The sequence below is a fragment of the Henckelia pumila genome, chromosome 4 (genome assembly GCF_033568475.1).
Source record: "Henckelia pumila isolate YLH828 chromosome 4, ASM3356847v2, whole genome shotgun sequence".
Lineage (NCBI taxonomy): Eukaryota > Viridiplantae > Streptophyta > Magnoliopsida > Lamiales > Gesneriaceae > Henckelia > Henckelia pumila.
The window spans coordinates 184511024-184538186 of NC_133123.1; the positions used below are offsets into that span (position 1 = coordinate 184511024).

At 36.7% G+C, this 27163-nt stretch overlaps 1 protein-coding gene across 2 annotated transcripts; it reads right to left on the reverse strand.

Annotated features, from left to right (window-relative positions):
* Positions 1-26780, reverse strand: LOC140865038 (separase). 2 transcript variants are annotated; one of them, XM_073269531.1, is made up of 27 exons: positions 26020-26780; positions 25677-25854; positions 25470-25580; positions 23566-23700; positions 23046-23461; positions 22776-22881; positions 22528-22653; positions 19779-20072; positions 19588-19704; positions 19270-19491; positions 19024-19151; positions 18771-18909; positions 18281-18577; positions 18103-18192; positions 17112-17357; positions 16896-17019; positions 16012-16797; positions 14934-15171; positions 14225-14327; positions 13138-13332; positions 2741-2796; positions 2425-2651; positions 2106-2334; positions 1440-1737; positions 933-1172; positions 664-751; positions 1-554 (listed from the first exon to the last, which is right to left on the reverse strand). In XM_073269531.1, exons 1-27 carry the CDS (start codon positions 26700-26702, stop codon positions 133-135), a joined length of 6294 nt encoding a protein of 2097 aa, XP_073125632.1. In that variant the 5' UTR covers positions 26703-26780; the 3' UTR covers positions 1-132. The 2 variants fall into 2 exon arrangements, with proteins under 2 accessions (XP_073125632.1, XP_073125634.1); XM_073269533.1 differs by lacking the exon at positions 26020-26780 and having other exon boundaries at positions 23566-23713; positions 25677-25808.
* Positions 26781-27163: the final 383 nt, after the last annotated feature.

The window sequence follows — 27163 nt, forward strand, 5'->3', positions numbered from 1 at the left end:
ATATCACTTTCCTGTACATAAACAGATTTTACACATCTTTCAACTCCCTTGTAATTAAATCTGTAGATTATGAGCACTTCTAGACAACCATTAAATTACATTTTTCAGAATCTCCTTTCAAATAATTATTTTTTACATATCTTTTCTTTTAATTATACCTGTGGGAACACCATAGCAAACCGGTGAAGCTCCAATGAGATAACCAAGAGTGCAGGCTTCTCTAGCTTGTGCCATGAATGATCCAATCCTTCGTCGATGATTACATGTCAAGGACTTGCAAGTCTGTACAGTTAAATCACATTCAGTACATTCGGCTGATCTTTCTCTCAACCACGCATTAAGCATTGCCTTCCCAAATCTGTCGATATCTTTGTCTGTTACTTCCCACAGATTAGCGATGATGACAGGTGACCCTGCCATCAGGTAAGAAATGGGAGCCCCTTGTGGTACATAACTTCCTTTCAGATAAAGAGAACCACTACTGCATCCAAGAAGTAGAGAGGCAGCACAACTGTTGAGTTTTTGAATTTCGTGACCCGGAATGTATTGAGTTCCTGAAATACCGAATATAATGAAAATATGATCAGTGAATTCAATAAAACTAAGATCTAATGGATGTGGATGCACAGTGAAAATAATTGTTTTCTCTCATGCATTTTTTACCGCTTCCATGGCCAAAATAGACGAAGAGGTCGTGGTTTTCTAAGGCATGCGTCAGTTCCTCAATTGTTGGTACAGATCCTGTCTTTCCCTATCATGGGAAGTTTGTTGAAAGAACCAAAAATGGATTAGCATGTGAATATGTGAATAAAATGCTTGCTGATGATGGATGTTCAAAGAGTGATTAAAGCAGAAAACTTGGCCCGTCTTAGAAAATTTTTTGGTTTATTTTCTAACTTTGATAGTAAAAATAAAAATGTAGATTAAAATACCTCGATGTTTTTATCTTTGAACCAATTCTCGAATTCAACCTCTGTCCTCCTGAGATCACCATCTGGATTCAACAAATAATATGAATCCAGGGGGTCTATCAATGGAATGGCTGGAATAGCTGGTCCAATGAGTTCTTGGTTTTGGCAGCATCTATCAAGTGTTACAAAAATGCTATCAACAGATGGCATTCGGTAGACCTCCTGGTTTCTCAATATTGGCAGATTCTCCCATGGAAGCATCTGCAGACAGAAGTTACGATTCTCAACAGTATGAGCGTAGGAACTGGAAACAAACAAGGGACTAGTCATTTTGAATCAATCCAATTGCAGAATAGTAGAGGAATAAATATTTCAAAAAATGTGAAGTGACATAAAGCAACACCAAAATGCACTCCCATTTACTGAGAGGGAAATTCTGCTTAAACTCATTGGAAGATCATTTATTGACATTACATATAAAAGCTACCATGCAAAAAATAATTAGTAATAAGAGGACACACCACGTACCTGCAGCTCAAAATCCAAAACCAAAATGACTGGTTGTCTCCTTGAGTATCCAAATAGGTCAAAACATGTTCCTACCGTTGTTTTGAAGGCTAATTGTAATATATTTTCAAAATCGTTTACTCTTTTAGAAGATGCCTCAGACCTCAGACTGACATAGCATTTTTTGTTGATAATATGTTGCAAAAGATGCTCATCTTCTTCAGAAAGCTTCTTTTGCAATGATTCAAGAAAACTGAGATCAGGCCACTCTCCCAAAAGAAAATATTTCCACGTTCCTAGCCACAAGTCTTCCATATCCCTGCATATGAATGGCATTTTGATATGGAGCTAGCCAATTTTAACAATTTTGAAGAATAAAACAATGATTTTATAAAACAAAATGCCAAAGGCACACAACATCTGGGGTTAGGAAATGTAAGAAATGACAACTTTCGTTCTTCTTAACAAATAAACAGCTGTTATTTTTCCTATGTCAAATATAATTAGGCTCGCTAAAGATGGTATTCTAAGAAATAGAGGAAGAATAATTCAGCTTTTTAAATTAATTCCAAATGGGATATTGTAGTATAGGAAGGAGACTGGTTCTAGTGGCCAAGTGTTCCAATGCAGATAATCACTGCAACCTACTAGAGTGTCAGACAACACACATTAAGATATAATACTTACTGCAAGAATTTAGACAGGCATTCATCAAGTTGGTTTCTCTGCAACCACCACAATGACGTATTATCCTTTATATATTCGAAGAAATACTCCGATGATGAATAATAATTCCCCTCTAATACATGTCTAAACACTGGGGCTATGTCATCGATGGCAGAGGACACCCAAGGACACTGCCACCGCTTGACAAACTCTTTGCAGTTGAATACAACTGAGTTGGAACTTGAATCATCTGAAGTTTCACATCAAAAGTTAAAACATGTTAAATTCAGCATGAGAAAACATAAGTAAATGTTACGGCAGAACATAAATACTACAAGACCTTCCAAAGTTGTATGCACAGGGAGAAGTATGACGTGCTGATTTTCTGAAGTCAAATGAGACAACAGAATCCATGCTCGAATGATGAGAGAACTACCCAAGAGCTCTCTCAACAAAATAGCATCAACACCAGAAACCAAGCTGATGCAGATAACAGGACTAGAGGGAAGATCCCGAAAAAATTTATAAATAAATTCCTCAAGATCGTCACATGACTCGGGCGAAAGCCTGGGACATAGAAGAAAGGAAGGTTAGCAAGTAAAACTGAATAAAGTAGCAATTCGAACATGTTTCATTCTCAATTATATCAGACAAACCTGAGGCAGTCGGGTATATCGGAAAAGGTTGATGCTGAGTTTAGAAGTAAAGAATCCTGTCATATGAAAAGTTAAAAGCAGAAAAGCTAGCCACTAAGGAGAGGAAGATCCACAATCTAATCACAGCTCATTCTTTATGAGGCAGAATGGAACAAAACCACGTCAGTCAATAAGCATATCTATTTGTGGACAAAAAGGGGGAAAAGAATAATATATTATGTAGCAACTTTTCATCAAAATGACACTAAAAAGAACAGCAGACAGACATCCAAGCTCTTTAGTACTGAAAAGTAGTCATGTAATATGGTACAGGTCAACACATCAACAAAGATTGTTCACACTTCGGAAAATGAAAGACAACTTCCCTTTCCATTTTTTGCCTCCTTGAATGACCAAATGAATTATGTAAGCAATTCTCATACAAGATTCAGGCAGAACCCATCCACAAGATTCAGTGTACTAGAAGATCTGTAAATCACAGTCCTAAACACTAAATGTACCATTAGACCAATAGGTTCACAATTAAAAATTGAATGAGTAGTTCTGAACACAACACCTTTCATCCAGAAAGCCTATCCAGACGAGGTGAGGAATCACTCTCTCTTCACCAAAGCACCCAAGAAATACAAGTGGCATGATCTCTTCCTCTTTTATTTTCCTTCTTAACAATTTCGGAGAAAAATTATTTTTTTGAATGTCAGGATTATTGTGATTTAACGGAAGGGTGAAATGGAAAGTTTAATCAATTAGAAGGTTGGTCTGCAACAGATTTTACATTGAACCATGCTCGCAACTGTCAATACCATGATGACATGAGAAGCAGTAAATTTAATTTGGTAGCTCTCAGCCTGTTTTGATGTTTCACATCCTATATCAATCCTCAATAATTGGGATCCTAAGAATGAACCAGTCAATAATTTGCACTTTGACCAGTGAAAAGTGCAGAATAAATGCAGTCAAAAGAAGAATTCGAGGCATGTAAGATTGTCACGGACATTGAAGAAAAGAAATCAAAGAAGTGCTTCTACGGATGACAATTGAAAAATTAATAATTTTCTTCTCTGAGGGTGTAAGGCCCGGGATTAATTAGAAATTAATCCGAATTTATTTAATTTTAATCCGAGTATATTTAATTTGGGAATATTTGGAATTTTGGATTTAAATTCTAATATTCTTAAATTATTTAGGGTTGAAATTGAAGTAAAATAAGGGCCGAGGACCAAATTGCAATTATTGAAGAGTTGAGGGACCAAATTGCAATTATCTTATAACTTATCAGATTTTAAGTTTATTAGTCAGCATGAAACGTGTACTTCATTAGATAATTCAGAATTATGAACAGAGGAATCGATTTCTTCCATTTTCTTTGAGTTCTTGATCTTCAAACCCTTATAACTTTTGCTCCGGGTATTCGATTTCGATTCCGAAAAGTGTTTTGGAATCCTTACGACGAGGGCTTCGATCTTGTGTAAGTTTTGTGTTATGTTTTATGGATTTCGAAATTGATATGTGGCAAAGATCAGATTCTGAAATTTTGGAATTGTGCTTGGTGTTCTATCGTTTGAATATGCAACACCGGAATTGATGAGCTTATGTTATTGTGTCCAAATATGATCTCCAGCTTATGATTGTAGATTATAGCTATTTCAATGAAGATTTGAATGAGTTATATCAGCTGGTTTGTGAAATATATCTATAAGTTTGAATGATATTGAAAAGAGAAATGATTTCGAAGTCGGGATTACGTCGGTTACCGAATTGAAATCGTTACGTCGTTTAATCGAGTTTTGGAACTGTTTTGATAGCCGAATTCTGAGTTGAAGTTGTTATTGAGATGCTATCAATGTTATAGTATTTTTCTTATTCAGTTTCAGTTGAGTTTGAAGGCTTAACGACACAAGACACCGACTTGAACGAACGAAGAAAGAGTTGAGGTTTGAAATGCGATTGATTGATGAATTCTTGATGGTTTTGACTCGTTTCTGAAATGATAGATTGGTATGAAGTTTGATATATGTATTTTGATTATATCTTGCAGATTTGAAGAGTTCAGAACCTCAATAAACGAAGGTATAATGACGACATCGCGAAGTAGGGACTTTGAAACTCAAAAACGATTATATTTGAGTTGGCCCGCAAAAATCACATACTTGTTTATGTTTTGATTTGATTGTGGTGTTGTCGATCCATCTCAGGTAGTGGATCTTTAAATTTGAGTTGATATGATGTTATATCGAATTGAATCTAAGCCAAGGTTGCGGTTAACCTTATTTGCGAGTCGTTTACGAATTCGTTAGATGGATATCCATGTCAAGATCATTTATGAATCTTGATGGCTTCGAAGTTATGTGAATCAATTCGTATTCAAAGCGTTTGAGTACTCTATTTGTTGAGTCGAGTTTGAAATAGAGTTAATATGATTTATTTAACGCTTTCGATAGGTTGGTTATACTGAGAATTATATCTCACCGGAGTTTATCCGGCTGTTGTCTTGTTTTGTATGTGTGCATGACAACAGAGAGGGCAGGAGCTGATCATCGACGTCATTGACAGCTGGGAGAGAGTCTAGCACGTGAGGGCTCGGGTTGTAGATGAGGTCTTGAACTCTAGAAGCATGAAACTTTGGTTTAGTTGGTTTTGGAATACATGTATCAAACTTGAGATAGTTTGTGTCGTTGTCGTTGTCGTTTATCGTTTCTTTCGTGACTTGTACGATGTAATAAATACATGTATGGATGCTTGAGACCTTGTTTATATTAATAGGCATGATTTGGATACTTTATATCATGTTTTAGACTTGAGTTTGATGAATTGAAAGGAGTTGAAGGGATCGAATTTGCGGACAAAGATCAGGGCAATTTTCTGCTCCAGGAGGCGCCCTCGCTGTAATTTTTGACGGCTCGCGCGCAGCCTAGAGATTAGCCTACTGTTTTGGAAAAAAACAGGGGCGCCCCCGCGGTAGTTTTTGGCGGCGGGGGCGCACCCCTTTTTGAAAAAAAAAAATAAATAAATAAATAAAATTTGTTTTTAGATCCTTTCTTTCCTTATTAGTTTAATGATGCTTATTCATTAAATGCCCTTAAGATTTGAGATTAGCAACCCGAGGCCCCACAACAGGTGGTATCAAAGCGTTAAGTTTCTCGGACTAAGAATAGATGAGTGGGGTAGATCGAGTCTTTTATTCTGATTTAAGCATTCTTGAAGCATGTTTATTATCTGACTTGATTTACAGCTTTAAGAATTGCATGCTATCCGTTATTTGATATTATTTGAAGCATGTAATAATACGACTGAATCAGATTCGATTTTTGGAGAAGGCATTGAGGAACTGAAACAGAAATGTGTTATGATATGATGAACTGTACACTAATGTGTTTGATTATCAGATATGCCTCCCGACCAGCACCGAGAGTTAGGCAGACATTGGCTACGAATCAGCCTGAACAGACAAATGCTGCACAGGTCCCAGTGACAGTGTCTGAACATGGACAGGGTAGTACGTCTACTGATGAGTTTAGTGATGCGAATCCGATGGAGAAACTTTTGAAACGATTCCAGTCATTCAAACCACCGAAGTTGCAAGGAACAGAGAATGCTATAGAGTGTGAGAACTGGCTGGAAGATATTGAGCAGTTATTTGAGTCCATTGATTATACAGATGATCGTCGTGTGAGACTGATAATTCATCAATTGCATGGCCTTGCCAAGAGTTGGTGGATAGCGACGAAGAGAGCACTGGAAAACCAAGGTACTGTTATTACCTGGTCTGTATTTCGAACTGCTTTCTATCAGCGTTTCTTTCCTGTGTCTTATCGCAAGGACAAAGGAGCAGAGTTTGCAAGTTTGCAACAGGGACAGTTGAATATTGAAGAATATGTTGCCAAATTCACTAGCTTGTTGAAGTTTGCACCACATATCGCTGTTAGTGACGAAGCTCAAGCCGATCAATTTATCAATGGCTTGAATCCTGATGTGTTTACCCTTGTGAATTCAGGAAGACCGAATACCTTTACTGATGCTCTGAATCAGCAAAGGGTGCAGAAGCAGGAATACTGAAACAACAAGGAGCACAGTTTGTGCCACAGCCAGTGAGACAACCACAGGGACAGCAACAAATTCCACAGCCACCTCGATTTGAAGCTGGAGGTAGTAGCAGTGGAAAGAAAAATTTCTTCAAGGGTAAGAGCAAACAATTCAAGAGATCAGGTGGTGGTAGCTCTTCTAGTTCTAGTGGATCCCGACAGTCTAGAGCTGGACAGAAGTCTGATGTATATTGCACCAAATGTGGAGGTCGCCATACCGATGAACAATGTCGAGGGGTATTTGGCAGCTGCCACATTTGCAACAAGATGGGACACTTTGCGAGAGTGTGTCCACAACGAGGATCTGAGGGTGCACAGGGTACTGGAGCATCGAGACCGGTGGGTCAATCTACATCTTCTGTTCACTCTTTTCAACCACAGCCTGCAGCACCGAGTAGAGGAGGAGGCCAGACGGTGAATCAACCTCCAAGGCAACAAGCAAGGGTGTTTGCATTGACTGAGGAGCAAGCACAAGCGGCACCAGATGATGTGATTGCAGGTAACTGTTCTCTTTATGGTTATCCTGCTTATGTTTTATTTGATACTGGTGCGTCGCATACTTTTATATCTGAGCAGTTTGTTGCATTGCATTCCTTACCTGTTGAGCCCTTAGCTACTGTTGTATCTATTTCATCACCTCTGGGTCGAGGTATTGTATCAGTGAAATCTGTACGAAATTGTATATTACAGTGTGAGGGGCATGAGATTGAGCTTGATTGTATTGTACTCGGTTTGTCTGATTTTGATTGCATAATCGGTATTGATATGCTAACCAAGTACAGAGCTACAGTAGACTGTTTTCAGAAGATTGTGAAGTTCAGACCTGATATGACTGATGAATGGAAATTTTATGGTAAGGGATCACGAGCTAGAATTCCTTTGATATCTGTTCTTTCTATGACTGACTTGTTACAGAAAGGGGCAGAAGGATTCCTTATTTATGCAGTCGATATACTGAAGACTAGTCCGAAAATGACTGATATACCGGTGGTGAGCGAGTTTGCAGATGTATTCCCTGATGAGATTCCAGGATTGCCACCATACAGAGAGGTAGATTTCAGTATTGAATTGATGTCAGGTACACAACCGATATCAAAAACACCGTACCGAATGGCACCGATTGAATTGAAAGAACTGAAAGACCAACACGAAGATTTGTTGGCCAAGGGTTATATCAGACCGAGCGTCTCTCCTTGGGGTGCTCCGGTATTGTTTGCTAGAAAGAAGGACGGATCGATGAGACTATGTATTGACTACCGGCAATTGAACAAAGCAACGGTAAAGAATCGTTATCCTTTACCTCGTATCGATGATTTATTTGATCAATTGCAGGGATCGTCAGTATATTCGAAGATTGATTTGCGATCCGAATATCATCAACTAAGGGTTAGAGACGAAGATATTCCTAAGACTGCATTTAGAACCAGGTATGGCCATTATGAATGGTCTAACGAATGCACCAGCAGTTTTTATGGGATTGATGAATAGGGTATTTCAAAGATATCTAGATGATTTCGTGATCATATTTATCGATGATATCTTGATTTATTCTAAGAATATGTGTGAACATGCTGATCATCTCCGAATTGTATTGAGAACGTTACGGGAAGAAAAATTATATGCCAAGTTATCCAAATGTGAGTTTTGGTTGCAACGAGTCGTGTTTCTTGGCCATATAATTTCAGGAGATGGTATATCAGTGGATCCAAGCAAAGTAGAAGCTTTGATCAGTTGGCAAAAACCGACGTCTGTGCCAGAAATTCGAAGTTTTATGGGCTTAGCTGGTTATTATCGTCGATTCATTCGAGATTTTTCATCTATAGCGAAGCCTATTACACAGCTTACACAGAAGAATGCACCATTTGTTTGGTCTGAGGCATGTGAAAGGAGTTTTGTTGAACTGAAGAAGAGATTGACTACTGACTACTGCGCCAGTGTTGACAATCCCTACAGGTACTGGTGATTTTGTTGTTTATTGTGATGCTTCTCACCAGGGTTTGGGATGTATTCTAATGCAGAAAGGACATGTTGTTGCTTATGCTTCTCGACAACTGAAACCACATGAGGTTAGGTATCCGATTCATGATCTTGAATTGGCTGCTATCGTTTTTGCATTGAAGATCTGGAGACATTATTTATACGGCGAGAAGTTTGAAATCTTTTCTGATCATAAAAGTCTGAAGTATTTATTTTCACAGTCTGAATTGAATATGAGACAACGACGATGGCTTGATTTACTGAAGGATTTTGATTGTGAAATCAAATACTATCCGGGAAAATCTAACGCAGCAGCAGATGCCCTGAGTAGAAAAGTATGTGCTCTATCTTTATCTACTATAGGTGTATCTAATTTGATTGAGAATTGTTGTGTTTCTGGATATGTATTTGAGACATATAGAAGGCCTATGAGAGTTTATGCAATCAGTGCTGAGCCAGAGTTGTTGATTCGTATCAAAGAAGCACAGAAAGCTGATCAGAATGTACAGAAATCGATTGAAATGATCAGATCAGGACATCAGTCTGAGTACAAGCTTAGTGACGATAATATCTTGTATGTGAATAACCGAATAGTTGTTCCCAATATTGCAGACTTGAGACAGAATATTCTGAAAGAAGCTCATTGTAGTCGCTTTAGTGTTCACCCTGGAGGCAGAAAGATGTACAACGACTTGAAGAGTCAGTACTGGTGGAAGCAAATGAAGTCTGATGTAACTGAATTTGTATCCAAATGTTTGAATTGCCAACAGGTGAAGGCTGAAAGAAAGAAACCGGGTGGCTTATTACAGAGTTTATCAATTCCTGAATGGAAATGGGATCACATTTCCATGGACTTTGTAACGAAGTTGCCACGATCATTTCGAGGATGCGATGCTGTTTGGGTGATCATTGACAGATTGACGAAATCTGCGTGTTTTATTCCTTATCGAATGACTTATCGTCATGATCAAATGGCGGATCTTTATATTCGAGAAGTGGTAAGACTTCATGGTGTGCCAAAGTCGATTGTATCTGACCGAGATCCGAGGTTTACTTCGCACTTTTGGCATAGCCTACAGGAAGCTCTAGGTACGCGTTTACATTTGAGTACTGCTTACCATCCTCAAACCGACGGTCAATCTGAACGAACTATTCAGACGCTTGAGGATATGCTTAGAGCTGTAGTACTTGATTTTGGTGTTACATGGCAAAATTCTATACCACTCGTGGAATTTTCTTATAACAACAGTTATCAGACGAGTATAAAGATGGCACCATTCGAAGCGTTATATGGAAAGAAGTGTCGATCACCTTTGTATTGGGATGATGTTTCTGAGGTACCTGAGTTAGGGCCAGATATGATCAGACAGATGACTGAAAAGGTGAAACTGATACAGCAGAGAATGAGAACAGCACAGCACAGACAGACCAGATATGCGAATGTACGACGACGGCCGTTATCTTTTGATCAGGGAGATAGAGTGTTTCTGAAGATTTCACCGTTCAGAGGCACCGTTCGATTTGGTAAACGAGGGAAATTATCTCCGAGGTATATTGGGCCGTATGAGATTCTCGAGAAGATAGGCAATCTAGCTTATCGACTCGCTCTTCCTATGTCTTTATAGGGAATACATGATGTCTTTCATGTATCGATGTTGAGGAAGTACATATCTGATGCATCTCATGTGATTCACTCCGATGAAGCTGAATTGGATGACACTCCTAGTTATTTCGAGCAACCTATTCAGATTCTTGATAGAAAGACGAAGCAACTCCGAACGAAGACCATTCCATTGGTGAAGATTCAATGGAGTAGACACGGAGTTGAAGAAGCGACTTGGGAAGTCGAAGAAGATATGAAGCAACGATTTCCTTACTTATTTCATTGATGTGAGTTCTTATTCAGATTTCAGTTATTTTTTTATTCTTATGAGCATGCGGACTGCATATCTATACTGTTTATGAATTCGAGGACGAACTCATGTCTTAGTGGGGGAGAAATGTAAGGCCCGGGATTAATTAGAAATTAATCCGAATTTATTTAATTTTAATCCGAGTATATTTAATTTGGGAATATTTGGAATTTTGGATTTAAATTCTAATATTCTTAAATTATTTAGGGTTGAAATTGAAGTAAAATAAGGGCCGAGGACCAAATTGCAATTATTGAAGAGTTGAGGGACCAAATTGCAATTATCTTATAACTTATCAAATTTTAAGTTTATTAGTCAACATGAAACGTGTACTTCATTAGATAATTCAGAATTATGAACAGAGGAATCGATTTCTTCCATTTTCTTTGAGTTCTTAATCTTCAAACCCTTATAACTTTTGTTCCGGGTATTCGATTTCGATTCCGAAAAGTGTTTTGGAATCCTTACGACGAGGGCTTCGATCTTGTGCAAGTTTTATGTTATGTTTTATGGATTTCGAAATTGATATGTGGCAAAGATCAGATTCTGAAATTTTGGAATTGTGCTTGGTGTTCTATCGTTTGAATATGCAACACCGGAATTGATGAGCTTATGTTATTGTGTCCAAATATGATCTCCAGCTTATGATTGTAGATTATAGCTATTTCAATGAAGATTTGAATGAGTTATATCAGCTGGTTTGTGAAATATATCTATAAGTTTGAATGATATTGAAAAGAGAAATGATTTCGAAGTCGGGATTACGTCGGTTACCGAATTGAAATCGTTACGTCGTTTAATCGAGTTTTGGAACTGTTTTGATAGCCGAATTCTGAGTTGAAGTTGTTATTGAGATGCTATCAATGTTATAGTATTTTTCTTTTTCAGTTTCAGTTGAGTTTGAAGGCTTAACGACACAAGACGCCGACTTGAACGAACGAAGAAAGAGTTGAGGTTTGAAATGCGATTGATTGATGAATTCTTGATGGTTTTGACTCGTTTCTGAAATGATAGATTGGTATGAAGTTTGATATATGTATTTTGATTATATCTCGCAGATTTGAAGAGTTCAGAACCTCAATAAACGAAGGTATAATGACGACATCGCGAAGTAGGGACTTTGAAACTCAAAAACGATTATATTTGAGTTGGCCCGCAAAAATCACATACGTGTTTATGTTTTGATTTGATTGTGGTGTTGTCGATCCATCTCAGGTAGTGGATCTTTAAATTTGAGTTGATATGATGTTATATCGAATTGAATCTAAGCCAAGGTTGCGGTTAACCTTATTTGCGAGTCGTTTACGAATTCGTTAGATGGATATCCATGTCAAGATCATTTATGAATCTTGATGGCTTCGAAGTTATGTGAATCAATTCGTATTCAAAGCGTTTGAGTACTCTATTTGTTGAGTCGAGTTTGAAATAGAGTTAATATGATTTATTTAACGCTTTCGATAGGTTGGTTATACTGAGAATTATATCTCACCGGAGTTTATCCGGCTGTTGTCTTGTTTTGTATGTGTGCATGACAACAGAGAGGGCAGGAGCTGATCATCGACGTCATTGACAGCTGGGAGAGAGTCTAGCACGTGAGGGCTCGGGTTGTAGATGAGGTCTTGAACTCTAGAAGCATGAAACTTTGGTTTAGTTGGTTTTGGAATACATGTATCAAACTTGAGATAGTTTGTGTCGTTGTCGTTGTCGTTTATCGTTTCTTTCGTGACTTGTACGATGTAATAAATACATGTATGGATGCTTGAGACCTTGTTTATATTAATAGGCATGATTTGGATACTTTATATCATGTTTTAGACTTGAGTTTGATGAATTGGAAGGAGTTGAAGGGATCGAATTTGCGGACAAAGATCAGGGCAATTTTCTGCTCCAGGAGGCGCCCTCGCTGTAATTTTTGACGGCTCGCGCTTTTGGAAAAAAACAGGGGCGCCCCCGCGGTAGTTTTTGGCGGCGGGGGCGCACCCTTTTTTGAAAAAAAAAAAAAAAAAAAAAAAAAAAAAAAATTGTTTTTAGATCCTTTCTTTCCTTATTAGTTTAATGATGCTTATTCATTAAATGCCCTTAAGATTTGAGATTAGCAACCCGAGGCCCCACAGAGGGCAACGGCGAGGTTACTAAATTTATTGTTGCGTAAGAGTTTGATTCAACAGCTACAACAAAGGGTGCCTCGGACCACGAAAGAAGGTTAGAGGACAAACAAAGAGGTTCAGATAATTCTTTAAGTGGTTAAGATGTTAGTGTAACACCATCAATTACTCAGTAACTCAACAGAATTTCAAGCACTCAAGACAACACCTAAAAAGGTAGAATATGTTTTTCACAAAAAATTAGATCATTAAGATGTTCCATCACAAAACAAGCACCAATGCTGATAATTGTCGACAAAGAACATCTCTAGGATTGATACCTCAGAATCTGAAGCAATTTGACTTTGTTGCTTCCGCACAGCAGTTGACAAGACCTGTCGATTAAGATGAGAGCTGAGTGAAGCTTGATGAAAGAAGGAACTCCACTGACTTTCCAAACCTTCTTCGCTTGGCAATAAAGAAAAATGCTTGATTGATGTAGCAAGCACATATACAATTGCAAGCAGCCTGGAAACCTGTAAAACAATCATAACTAAACCCTAAATCCTAATAATATAATTGGTTAAGCGAATAAGTACAAATGATGAACATATATATTATTGATGAAAAAGAAAAGCATCTTCAGATGATTTGCATACATGAATAATTAATAGTTGTATGATATTTTTCAAAATGAATCACTTGGGGCCGATGCGGTAAGCACAATTATGTAGGAGAAACTTAGTTTTAACCAAATGTTGAGAACACAAACTTCTGCTTCCATTATTTTGATCATCTTAATATTTCAAAATTTGCATTCCAAATCATGATTTCTCTCAACTGAATAATGAACAAATACAAAATTTACAATGTACCCAATCAAGCATCAACTTTCTACACACTAAGCATTAATTTATTTAATAATAACAACAATCTGAAATGCCATAATGTTCCTTTTCAATATGTTGCCATATGCTCATGCTGGATAATTAATTATAAAAAAATAAAAAAAACACTATGCAAACTATTATCATAAAACCCAATCTTGGTGCATTTGGGTTCACCTTTGGTATTCCCTGGTTTCCTTGACTTTCATAGGGCAAAGCAGGGGAAGTCTGGGCTGATAAGATCCCAGGTAAATAGGGTATTTCTATTAAGCAGATTGACAATTTGATACTAAAGATAATGTTACAAATATCAAGGTTGAAACTGGTGGATGGAGGCCATTTCTAGGTTTAAAAAGTGGTTGGGTGAAAAGGCCTGCAATGTCCCTGAATCAGCCATGGTTGCCTTGAGAGATGGACTTGAGCAAATTTCATGGTTAGGAATAAAGTTAAACAAAAATTCCACAATGTCAGCTAAAGAGAAGAAAGATGCATTTATTTAGATAATCGATACAGGTGCAGAAAAAGAAGAGCAAGTTCTAACCTTTTGAAAAAGTAAAGGAACTTCACGACAAAGCGTGAAAGCTAGCTTCAACAAAGAAACTATAACTCTTGTTTCAATGCACGAGAGCTCACAGCAAATTTTCCTGCTTGACAGAAAACAGTGTTGAACGAAAAGGTCAAACAAAGGTATCGACAAACAGAATTTGTCATATCCTGAAAACAAAAGAAATCATAAGAACTTAATTTGTGGGGTATCAGTATATAATTTGGAAAAACAATTTGCATAATAATATGGCTCAGCATGTACACAACATTACATTGCAAGGGTGAGTCAACTCGTACACACTTAAATTCCACTAGGCAGTTTAAACTTAAACCTATAATCATGGTTAAGAACAAAGCATCACCACAAGAATGATTCTAAGAAGCAGGACAAACCTTTTGGAAATAGACATGTAGATAAAAAGATACACCAATCCAAATACAAAACATACTTCAGTGCACTTCAGCCATGATCCACCAAGGTTGCAAGAACAAATGTAAACTGACATCATAATCATTTCTTTGAAAACTTAACATTTAGGGGAGTGAAGGAAATACAATATGGACCATAGTTCATAGTAAAGAAATGGTACATCAGTGTGAGAGATTTTTATTATGATGGTTCTCACAAGGAACTAAAAGATCATTTATACAACCATAAACATGACATTTGAGAACAAGTAGTTGCACAGGCATGATACACATACCTCTCAAACTGGCAAGAATAACTTTTTAAAGTGAACCAGCAAATATAATAAAGAAGTGCTGCACGCTCAACTGCTAATAAATCTCCAGGAAACTGCTTCCCGATAGACTCGATCAAGAAAACAAGAGTAAGCGAAGAATACTTTGAACAAGATGAATTCCTGCCAAACAGTACTGCTGTACTTTGTAGCAGAAGTTTGTGTGCTTCATGAGCATTACCACAGACACCATAAAATTTCCCTGCAGAGTACACAAAGAAAATCATTGAAACGGAAAGGAAAGAATTTCAAAATAATTAATAGCAGCAATGGGATAAAAGTTTCAACACAAAGGCCTGCTTACTAAGGCCAACATAAACATGCACACGCCAAACAATGTATAGGCATATGGTTTATCCATAGTCCAGGCAGTTTTTCTACGAATATACAGGAACCAATTCTCAAATGAATTTAATATGATCGACAATTGCATCAGCAACCAAGAAACTCTTCTCAAATTAGACAAACTTGACGCCAGAAAATCCAGGTGAGCAATAGCACAGCTTCGTCGCAACCACCATTGCATCACAAGTCATTGTGTGCGTGAAATGTAACCCTACAGTATTTGAATATAGTGACATGATGTATTATTTTGATCTTGAGAAAAATGTACATGGAAGTTCTGAAATATATCATGCATGCAAAAGAAGGAACTCAGATCGGTCAATACAATCTAAACAATTCATGTTACCTTCTTCAAATACAAATCAATAGATAAGTCTGCAGTCCAACAAAATAAATTGAAAAAGAAAAACGAAGAGGCTATTTATAATGATTTTCTTAGTTGTTTCTATATGATTAATAAGGAGCCAGTAGGATGTTAACAACAATGAGCACTGTAATGCTAGTTAATCAATCAGATTGGATGCTTTAAGAGACATGCCACTGATGTTTGTTGAACTTTTGGATCAAAAAATTTTAAGGTTTTTATTTAACATTTATTTTTTTCGAAGAAAACAAAACTCACATCTCAAAACTACCATCTTAACAAAATGAAAGCACAAAAATACATTGAAAAATCATTGCACGTGATTCGATATACCTATGCTAATGAGTAGTCTTAGTGAAAGTTTTCGGTAAACAAGCTCCCACTCCATCCATATCAGTTTGTTCAGACTGCCACAGTCGACTACCTCAAGGTGTAGACAGTGCCAACATTTCATTTTGTTGCAAAGAGATGAGATGTCATTTTGAAAATCAGCAACAGAAAATTTCTCTAATCCAGGCATATCATGATCATAGCCAGAAGCAGATGTAGGCGCATGTTCAGTTGCTAAACCAACAGCTGAGTCAACTTGCCTGTCACCCGGTACACTGGTCTTCGCTGTAGAGCGATATGTGGACCGAGTTATCCTGCGATTTTGATAACCTACAGCATCCAGTGTTTCTGTGGCAGACTTCGACTGCTTTGTCCTTCTAGATCTTTTGGATTCAATTTTAGAGACAGATTCATCACCAAGGGAAGAATCATTAGTTTCCAGAAAACCAGTGAGGTGTTTAGAAGACAAACTCTTTTTGCAAATGCCCGTATCAGTCCTAGCTTCGTCTAAAGTGAACTCGAAATTCCTCCACTCAGAATTATTTAGTCTGTCTAAGGCTAACTGATACAAGCGTTTAGCATTGAACAATCCCTTCGTAGAATATGGTTCTCCAGCACTACAGGAACTGCTTAAGAATAAATCTCCAAGTTGCTGATTGAGGGAAACTTCCAGCATACACACGCATTTTTCACAGGATATGACGGTGCGGTAGTCAACTAAAGTTTTCGTCGCACTGGCCAGTTCCTTTTCAGCTAAGCACCAAAGCTTTTGTTTGCAGTATAGTTTTCCTGAAAGAATGTAAGGCATGGGTTAAGACAACTTTATACCATAGCTTTCCAACCATGGGTAATCGAAGCCCATTGGAGCAAGAAGTGCATAAATTTACCTAAAACGGAAGAGAATGAAATTTCAAAAAGCGGCAAGCCCTTAAATTGCGAAATATTTTTGCCCCATCGTAGAAGCACTTCAGCTTCAGATCCATTTCCAAGAATCTCGTGCACAACTCCAACCTATGAAAGGCAATGAAATGAGACAAGGTCATATTTGTTGTAAAAACATTAGTTTCAAAATTATGGTTCATATGAAATGTATGCATCGTTACCTGTAATATGCTTTCAAGATAACACCTAAGAACATTCCACGGCGTAAGAACACATCCTTCATAATCACAAGAACCTTTGATCATCATTACATCATTTTCTTTAAATGTCTTGATGCCATAGTTACTCTTTTCAAAGATTTCCCCATTTTCGTCACATGTCTCTGTTATTTTCTCTACTGAGTATTCGAATTTTTGCTGTAAAAGTTTACCACGCAAGCGATGGGCCTCTTTGGCATATGAAAGAGCCTGTAATAAATTGATGGCCTTGTTAAAGAAATTTAGTTCAGTTGAACAAATTGTGCTACTGCTACCTTTTTCAGCATGGAGCTAGATCACATAAAAATTCATCAAACATTATTGCAACATCCAAAGCCCTTTTTAATTGTTGGATTCTAACTAACATAACTAGCAAGTAGCAACAAGTTGCATTAGAAACTAGCATCCAGGGAAACTGTTACGGGCCCAAATATGGCTAGAGGTTCTAAGATACTAATTAGGCCCAGTATCTTAGAACCTCTAGCAATATTTGGGCCCGTAACAGAAACTGTCAAAAGAGAACTTTGCGAGTTCATCTTATCAGCGACATTTTTTTAACGGAAAAGCTAGCATTGCACCTCGTCTGTCCTCCGAGAACATGCTTTAACCAAGACGGTATGGGTTGATAGGTGTATGAAAATAACTCATGTGGTAGTTACAATCTCATCATCCTTCTTCTGGATGTATAAATTAGACACTAGCAGTCTCTTTTCTGTATATTTTCAAATTTTCGTTTCTTCGAAAACTTTACATAGAAAATTAGCCGCCAACAAAACAAGTTTCCTGAACATTGTTTTCGACTTGTATAAATTTTATGCTATTGGTGTTAAAATATCTTCAAGCATCCTCAAATTGAATGTGGCTCCAAAACCTTCTCAATGATACTACGATCACATAACTTTTTTCATGTGAAAGTGGATAATAAATAAAAAAGAAAAACATTATTTGAAGCTACCGCAATCATCCGCCCAGTTGAAATAAGTCTACCAGCAAATTTATAACAGTGGTGTGAGTGGAGAAACATTGAAGCACTGGATATCGGAACCTGCCAAAAGGAAATGAGGCTAAATGAACAGGCATCTTTCACCTTAAAATTATTAAAACAAGTGATGTAAATTTCTGGAAGTGCTTACGTGGGAAATAAAATCAGAAGCAGTATGTTTAGTCTCCTCATCTATGTGATGGAATCCAACAACAAGCGGATTCAGCTCCTTCATGCAACTCTTCCAGAATTCATTACAGTCATAAAGTTCACTCCATTGTTTAGAAAATTTTCTCATCAACTTGTGATTTATAGGTGAAACACAAAGAGCGTGTCCAAGCCTTAGGTTTTTCCAAAGCTCGGTCATGGTCTTTTCCAGACTGAAGTTCTTTCGGTTAAACAACTTGATCACTACATCATATATTCCAGGTAGAATTTCCACACATCCCTAAAAAAGGAAAAGGTGAAAGAAAATGAGATGTCTAATGTCACAAGCTTGTCAAGACTTCATAAACATTTTCTGACCAATTAACGCAAATGATTAAGTCAGGGTTCCGGTCACAGAAGGTTGTGAGTTTGAAAAGATAAAAAAATTGATACAGATGGCCTCATGGCCCATAAAAATAAATAGCAACTTTTACCTTTATAGATAACAAATCGATGACCAGATACCACATATATAACATATCTTTAGACTTCACATCGTCTTGATTATCTAAAAGACCATGTTCTGGGTTCAAACAGAGTTCTACAGCAGAACAAATGTCTTGAATAAATTCACTGTCAAATCAAGGCCAACAAACCATTAAACAGGTTAAAGCTACCCGAATCATCGAATAGAAACATATAACCAGCCAGATTGCAATAATTCTATGCTAGAGAGTAGAGACTAACCTTCTCTGTAACAAAAAAATTGAATTGGTTACTGTCTCCGGGGTGCATATTGCACGTAAAACATATGCATGGATCAGGAGATGATGCACTATAGAATTGGAAGTTCTGTTTGTGCCATAAATTGACTTCTGTTTTCAAAGATATTTCATGTCAAACAAAAGGCAACTAAAAGAGCCCAATTCATCATAAATAAATGGTCCAATTACACAAAAAGCTTTAGCTGACAAAAATTTGACTGATACTTACCAACATAGATATTGCGGAAGATAGGCACTTGGTGCACTCCTCGAGGAATTCTAATCCAAGAGCCCTTAGAACTCTTCCTTTTTCAATAAGAAGTCTGGATTTCTCTAAATTATGATATTTTGTAACATAAACTTCTTCTAAAAGGACTTCAATGATTTTCATTCGCATCTTTTGACATAATCTTGGATTCAGGTGACTATTTTCTTCATAAGCAAGAAGCTCCTAACAAATTCCAAGGAAAATGTGGGCATCAAATGGCATCCAATTCAAAGATAACATAAATTAATAAAGCATCTGTAAAAATGTGGAGAAATGGACCTCTTCTAATATTTTTCCAAAAGCCCTTCTAGACATTTCAGCAGAAGATGGAAGCAGGGAATATAGCATCATACCATGCTCCAATGGTGAATTATCCTTTGATCGCATGAATCCTATCTGAAAAAATGTCTACAGTCACATAAAGTAACATTGAGAGTCACCAATGCCTGAAATGAGCCAATAAATATTACCTTTACCCACTCTTTTACAAAAGACGCAGGAGTTGGCAGTGTCACTATCAAATTTTCGGCAACTGACCAGTTTCTAAGGCTTTCGACCACAATGCGATTTATCTTGCAACTACCTTCTTGATTAAGTAACTTTAGCAGAAAAGCACTTTTATCAGATGTCTCCCTGACATAATCTGCTACAATCGTTTCTGACAAATCATCTTGTGGCTTATTTAGTTTGTCAACATGCATTTCAGATATTTTAATGGCATAGTTCCATGAAGCTTTGCAACATAAGTTTAAAGCTTTTGTGGCCTGTGTATCAAAACTCAGTGTCAGCCATAATGCAGCCATAAATAAAAAGGATAGAATGGCTAGATAAAGTGATAAAAGTTTGATTTACCAAGCATAAAAGAATGGAGATATTTTTTGGCTTATGGTTACAGTTTTATCTCCTCATGTGAGAACATTCATAAATATTGCTACTTTTCTTTGTATCGTCAAGTAATAATAAAACAGCAGAGTTAAGAACCAAAAGTAACATTCAAGAAAAGTTAATACATTCACAATATAATATTTTCACTTTATTTGTTTCAGAAATATCGAAATTTTATGTTCAAGTATATAAGTGTCAAATAGCATGCATTTAGACAAAGTTCAATTTCCTTCCAGATCATCAGCGTCATAGTTGTCAAAAGCACAAGGAGCATTAAAGTGCTCAAGTGTCCCGGGGCTTTAAGAGCAAAGCGAAGCACACACGTTACGGAAGTAAATCGCGATAAATAAAATACTCTAAAAAATAAAAATAAATTCAACTTTTTAAAAAAATATGAAGCATAAGAAACCAAATTTTAATGTCATCATGGTCTTCATCTTTTAAATATCAAATGTTAAAATGTGAGGCCAAAGGATGAGGTGACACTCACACATGGGCAGAGGCAATGCGAAGAAAAGGCAACGCGATGTAGGGGTTTTCTGTGCTCTTCTTTTTTATGGTAAACAGAGGACAAATTGCACTTTAAAAGGCAATTTCACCTATATCAGATTTTTTTATTTTATTAAGAGGGTGTTTGGGAGAGTTAAAAGCTTTTTCAAACAGCTTATAAGTTGTTTTAGAGCTTTTAAGCTCTCAAATTTAGTTTGGCAAACTCGGCTTGGGGATTCCTTCAGAAAGTGGAGGTTTTTTAGAAATAGATTATAAACTGTCAAAATAAACTGTTTGACAGCTTATAACATGGTTTTAAAAAAGTAAGGGGGGAGGTACTTTTTTTCAAAAAGATCTTAATTTAATATTCTCTATCTCTAAAATATCCTTGAATATTTTTATAAATCTCCATTATATCCTCCATCCATTAAATATTAAATATTATTTTTAAAAAAATTACAAATCACATAAATTTTTCTAAAGTAAAATTACTAAAACAATTTTATATTTTAATATAGTTTTATTCTAAAACTATTTTCGTATATGTATAACTCGAAACATTATTTTCATAGAATTATACCTTTTTTGATAATTTTGACAATAAAAAGATCTTATAATACCAAACATATCAACATCTTTAAGTTGTTTAAAATAAGTTTACCCAAACACTTTAACAACTTATTTTTAAAATAAGTTATAACAGCTTATAAGCTCGTAAAACATCTTTTAAGCACTAGGAGCTTATAAGCTCTTTTTAATAAGCTTAGTCAAACACCCTCTAAACAACGAAAGTTTGTTTTTCTCGGAAGCGTGCTTCAACGCGAAGTGCAAAAAAGCACACACTTTATGGAATTCATGCGCTTAAAGCGCGCGCTTTTGACAACTATGATCTGTGTATAGGTCTCCTCGATTAGTGTGGTGAAGCAAATGAGCATTCTTAAACAAAGAATTGGCATGTTGATTACCAATTAGGATAATTTCCAAACAAAAGTGACAAATAGTCATTCTTACATGCAGTTTAACACGAAACCAGTGAAATAAAAGGAAGAAAAGGAAAAACCCAAGAAAAAAGACAACCATGACTTGTATCAACCACTCAAGACTTCAATACAAGTCAAACTAAAACTAAGACACATTAAGGACACAAAAAATTATGCAGTTGAACTCTTCATCAACAGACAACACTTGACAACCACTTAAATCATAAAAATTTTCAACACTTAAACATGGATAAAACGAAAAACCAAATAAACTATTTGCACGAATCATAATTTCATATGAATAGAAAAACTAGAACAAATCAATTTATACTATGTATCATAAAAAATTAAATTGTAATCCTATAAACATTTATAAAAACCCACAAGGTGGGCATCCATCCTCAATCTGTAGCTAGGTTCAACCCTTGCACCTAAAATCTAACTGCAAGCCAACGACAGCTATTCAATAGAGAGAGTGTTTTGGCTCTGAAATATGTCCTTGCGTGCTTTAAAGCCTCAAGGTGCCTAAATATAAAAGTGGTGAATCTATTTTGGTCAAAAGGATTGACATTATTAATTTTGTTCTTCAATCATTTACAAGATAATATATATACGCACTAAGGCTTTAACAAGGCATGTTCTTTGCCTTGCGCTAAGCCTTTATGATATTCACAAGCCTCAGCACTCCTCAAACTACTATGGTCCTCTGTATATCTTCAAATACTAATGAACTAGAAAGATGAAAGAGTGATTATTAAAATACAACTAGAAACAGTTATTAAAATAATTGACAAAAAATCATCAAAAAGGACATAGTCGGTCGGCACTTGATGTAACTTAAAACTGAAATTTCAGATGGCAATACCTCTTTCAACCGCTTATTTCTGTGCAAAATGACAGCTAAGTTGTAAAGAAAAATGCAAAGGTACTTGAGCCTTTTGGACGGAACCCATTCAACTGAAATAACATGCTTTACCAAAAGGACACTCTCCTGCTAACAGAAGTAAAAATATATCGGTGTGTGTTCACAAGAGGGAAATCACTACTGTGAGTATCATTATTAATTTTATTAATTTGTCAAAGATACTGAATATTATGAATAATATCAAGAACCTTTTTGTTTTTGTTCAGTTTGAATGAGAGTATGAGAGCAGCCACAACTACAAGGCATATCACCCTATGGTTGTCACCAGATATCTCTTTCTCCCTTTCCATTGTACTGTATACATAATCAAATGTGAAATGTGTGGATAATCAAAATGTTAGCTTATTTCAAAATCATTGAACACGAGAGCCAAAAGAAAATATTGCAATAGGAAATTAATTATATTTTAGAATATATTATAAAAATCAAAACCTCATACAGTGGCAAACGCAAGGTACCTGAGACATTGGAGAAAAATAGAGCAAAATTGATGAAACGCATGGTGGATGATACCAAAATCATCTGGACAGAATGTACTCTTTTCCCCAGAGAAAATATCACTCCTTCTAGAATAAACAAACTCCGCCAATGACTGACAAAAAAATCTGAGAGCTTCCCAGTAAGGTGTGTGTGGCATCCTATTTTGATGAGAGTTCTTGTCTTGAATGCAACCATTAAACTGGTCTTTAAATAAAGTAAAAGAAGCAGAAACTTGGTTAAGCAACTCCTTGTTATCGAAGAAAATGTGAAATCCAGATCCCTCATTCGCATTTCTACAGTTATTTATATTCTCTTCTTTTGACTGGTTACTTGCTGAACTCGCCAACAATCCAGTCACATAAAGCCTCAGAATAGAACTAAAGACTGGAGAATCCTTTAAGAAATTCAAACGAATATTGTTAAACAAAGCACAAGAAAAATTAAATTCATGCAAGGCAGTATATGAGATGCGAAGAACTATATTGTTCAAACTATTACCTCTTTACAGCCATCTGCTAATCTATTCAGATTTTGTGTAACAGCACCACATAAATATACATTGGAGCCCCGGCATTTATTTGCACAGTAAGATACGAGTTCAAAAAACCCTGTTGTTGATGCATCCATTACCACCTGCCAAGTAGCACTAAAGCATATTCAGTTACTACCCTAAAAGATACCACCAAAAAACTAAACTAAACCATGAAAGAACAAGCAGAAAGAGAACCTCAGAATTAACCAAAAAGATTAATTAAAAAGTAAAAGGTTGTATGACACTATAGCAGGCAAGGCTTCGCCCAACTCAGACTTCTTTCAACTTGTTTGAAAATTGATATTTACTCAGCAAAATGTTATAATATAAAGATATGAAGAAAATAATGATGCCTTTAAAGTATTCTCAATGAAATGAACCCCAAAAGTCCTTGGACCTTATTATTATTATCAATAAAATCAGGTGCAGTGTTCTCCTTTAGCTGGGCCCTTTACAAGCCTTGATACATCAAACCTTTCACATTTCAAGTGTCTCCCGCATGGGTGATTATGGATGGAAAATTACAGAGATGATAAGGAATGGTAAATATGCTAGGTGCAGAAAGCACAGTTGCAGAGGAACATTAAAATTTATGTACCCTCTGTGGTTCCATCAGAGGCAGAGATATTACCTAAGTGACACATGCTACGTATATAATGTGAATTGACTAGGATAATTCACCAAATCAACTTCCAGCAGCAAAGATAACTAGTTTCCTACTTTCCTAAAATCCAGCCGAAAACAGAATAGAATCAAATAAGTTCGACATAAAAATACAACAGGATACTTCAATTCAAAATACAGCATCTGGAACCTAATTCATTAGAAACAATAAGAAAAATTCACTTTATAAATATTAATACATCGAAGAAATTACAGCTTGTATACTGATGAACATAAAGGAAATATTTGGTCAATGGATTTTCGAACATCTTGAACCACCAGATGCAGTTTACACGACATGTCCCACTTCTATCATATATGGAATTAATTGACAAGCAGACTTATTATTTTTCAATAACAATGACACCACGTAAAAAGATCAAATAGGGCAATGAGGCCTTCACATATTGAAGCTCAAGCTGTACTCCTCAGCACGTAGCTTAATTAGAGTTCTTATGTGTCTGGAGTATTGTAATAAAGTTCAATCTAAGAAGCGTACCCCTGTTCCATAACATGCTTTGGGAAAGAAAACAAGTTGCCCTTGCTGCTTCTATGCATGGCTCTTGAGATTCATTTAATTGCTCAACCAGATTTTGCAGGCCCTCCGCCCCATAATAATTTACTATACAGGAATTGGTCGCCAGGTTCGATTCATTGTCAAACCCTTCCTTTTACTAGTTTTAGTTGGCAGTACAGATAGTTTGTCTCCTATTTGATAATCTTTCAACAGATGGACCGACTGTGAGAAGTCTAAAGTTTATCTCGATGCATCCATTAGTATCCTCATAAATGAAATTTTCCCAGAACTCTTATCTAATGAAAGACAGTTTTCCACAATGTGTGGCCGCCTCAAAATCTAAATATTTTGTATTTAAGATCGTGTAGAATGTATTTTGACTCAAAAGATACCAATTGACCTACAGATATACTGACAACTTAGCCCTATCGAAAGAAAATGAAAGTGTTACAACAATTATGGAAGCCTAATAAATGCAGAGTTGGGTCACTATGAAGGCTCATTAGTCCAACTGTTTGTGAAACAAATAACCGTTTAAAGTTCAAATGTTTTGTGTGTTCATAAAATAAGTGTTGAGCATATATGACCCAATATCTGTTCGGTGTGAATGATTTTTAAATCCTGAAGGTTAGAGTCATGGCTTTAGTTTGAACAATAGGCACATAAATGTTTTCCACGGACTACAATTACCTTGCTTTCTGCAGCAAAATAATCCAGTACATGTCTCAAAACATCAATGATGATGTCATTAGATAGCTCGTCTAGTTGAGAGAATAGGGAAGATAAAATCTTGAGGGCAATCTGCAAGAAACCAACAACACAAGAAAAAAAATGTGAACACTGTCAATTAGAACTAGACAAACAAAATAAACTTACAGTTGAACTAATTACTTTCACCTTGTACATTTGATCTGGAGTATGTGATTTTTTGTACTCTTTAAAGGTCACCAAACAGAACTCGCATATCAAATCTACATCAAAATTCTTTATCTCCGATATCAAAAAGAGGATGGTTATGTGCAAATTCACCACCAAAAAGTGATGAAATTTCCCAAAGTCCTTGGCATCCAACATCCTAAAATTAATTAATTAATTAATTAAAGGCATTTAAAACCAAAATCTCAAACAGTCCAACCCATTAACAAGTATATCATACAATAGAGATTGACCATAAAACAGTGTGTCATATGTATGGGATTACAACAACATAAACATGTGTAAATAAGTGCAATAGTCGTACTTGAACAATGACTGGGACTCATTCACCAAAGCAATGACTCTCCAGTAATCTGCATCGTCTTTACTTCTTCTCTTAGCGGCACATTTTACTAATGTCACTACTATCTCCAATATTAGAATGTTGAGCTCTCGATCAATGGTCTCGTTTAATTCAGGAATCAGCCGTGCTTTACATTTCCTCGATTTGCCCTTTTGTCCACCTCTGACAGTCCCCGTAAGGCTCTCTAACACGTAAAACCCCTCAGTTTCAGCCTCTCTGTACATTTCCCAGTGCTCCAAACAGTGGATGTACCGAATTATCTGCACCTCAACGGCGTAGGGCTTCCCAGCGAGCTCCGGTGCAATTAAAGTGAGGCATTTGAGGCATAGGCGGTAAGTGTCGAACAATTCCATGGTGCAGTGGTGGGGGATTTTGGAGGATTCCGTAAGGCGTTTGGGGATGATAGAGAGCGACTTGTGTAAAAAAGGCAGAAATTGCTTCGCTAGGGAGCGGATGGATGCCAAAGTATTTTCGGGGGGTTTGGCTTTGGGCTTTTTGCTGGGGGCTGCGGCGGCGGTAGAGGGTTTGAAGTGTGGGGTGAAGGGGTTGAGGTGGGCGGTGAAAAGGAGGTTAATGTCGGAGAAATCTGTGGAGGATTGGATTTTGGAGAGGATATTGTCTTCCGACGTGGGATGCCGTTCCATTGCGGCGGCGGCGGCCGTGCTGGGCGGAGGAGGAAGATTTTGGAGTGAATGGGTAGAGTGTCTGAAGGTGCAAGCAAATTTTGGGGGAGACTGGGCGGGAACGAAGGAATGGAAAGCGGCCGGCTCATTTTATACAACGGTTGAGATCTGAACCGGGTTTTTCAAAATTTTCACAATAAACCTAATCAGTAGGGCGCTGTTTGGTACTCTTATATGCGAAGGATTAACAATTTATCCGCACAGCCCGTTTGGATAATTGAATGATCAAGGCTCCCTAGACTGATATGATAAGTAAAGGATTAGTAATTAGAGTGATAAAAAAATGAGAGATAGGGATAAATAAATTTGTGGGATAAAACATATAATATTTGATATGATTTTAACAGTTTTAATTAATTTTTTGTATTACTACGAAATGACCAAAATATCCCCAGTATGTGTACATAATTACGTAATCTTAA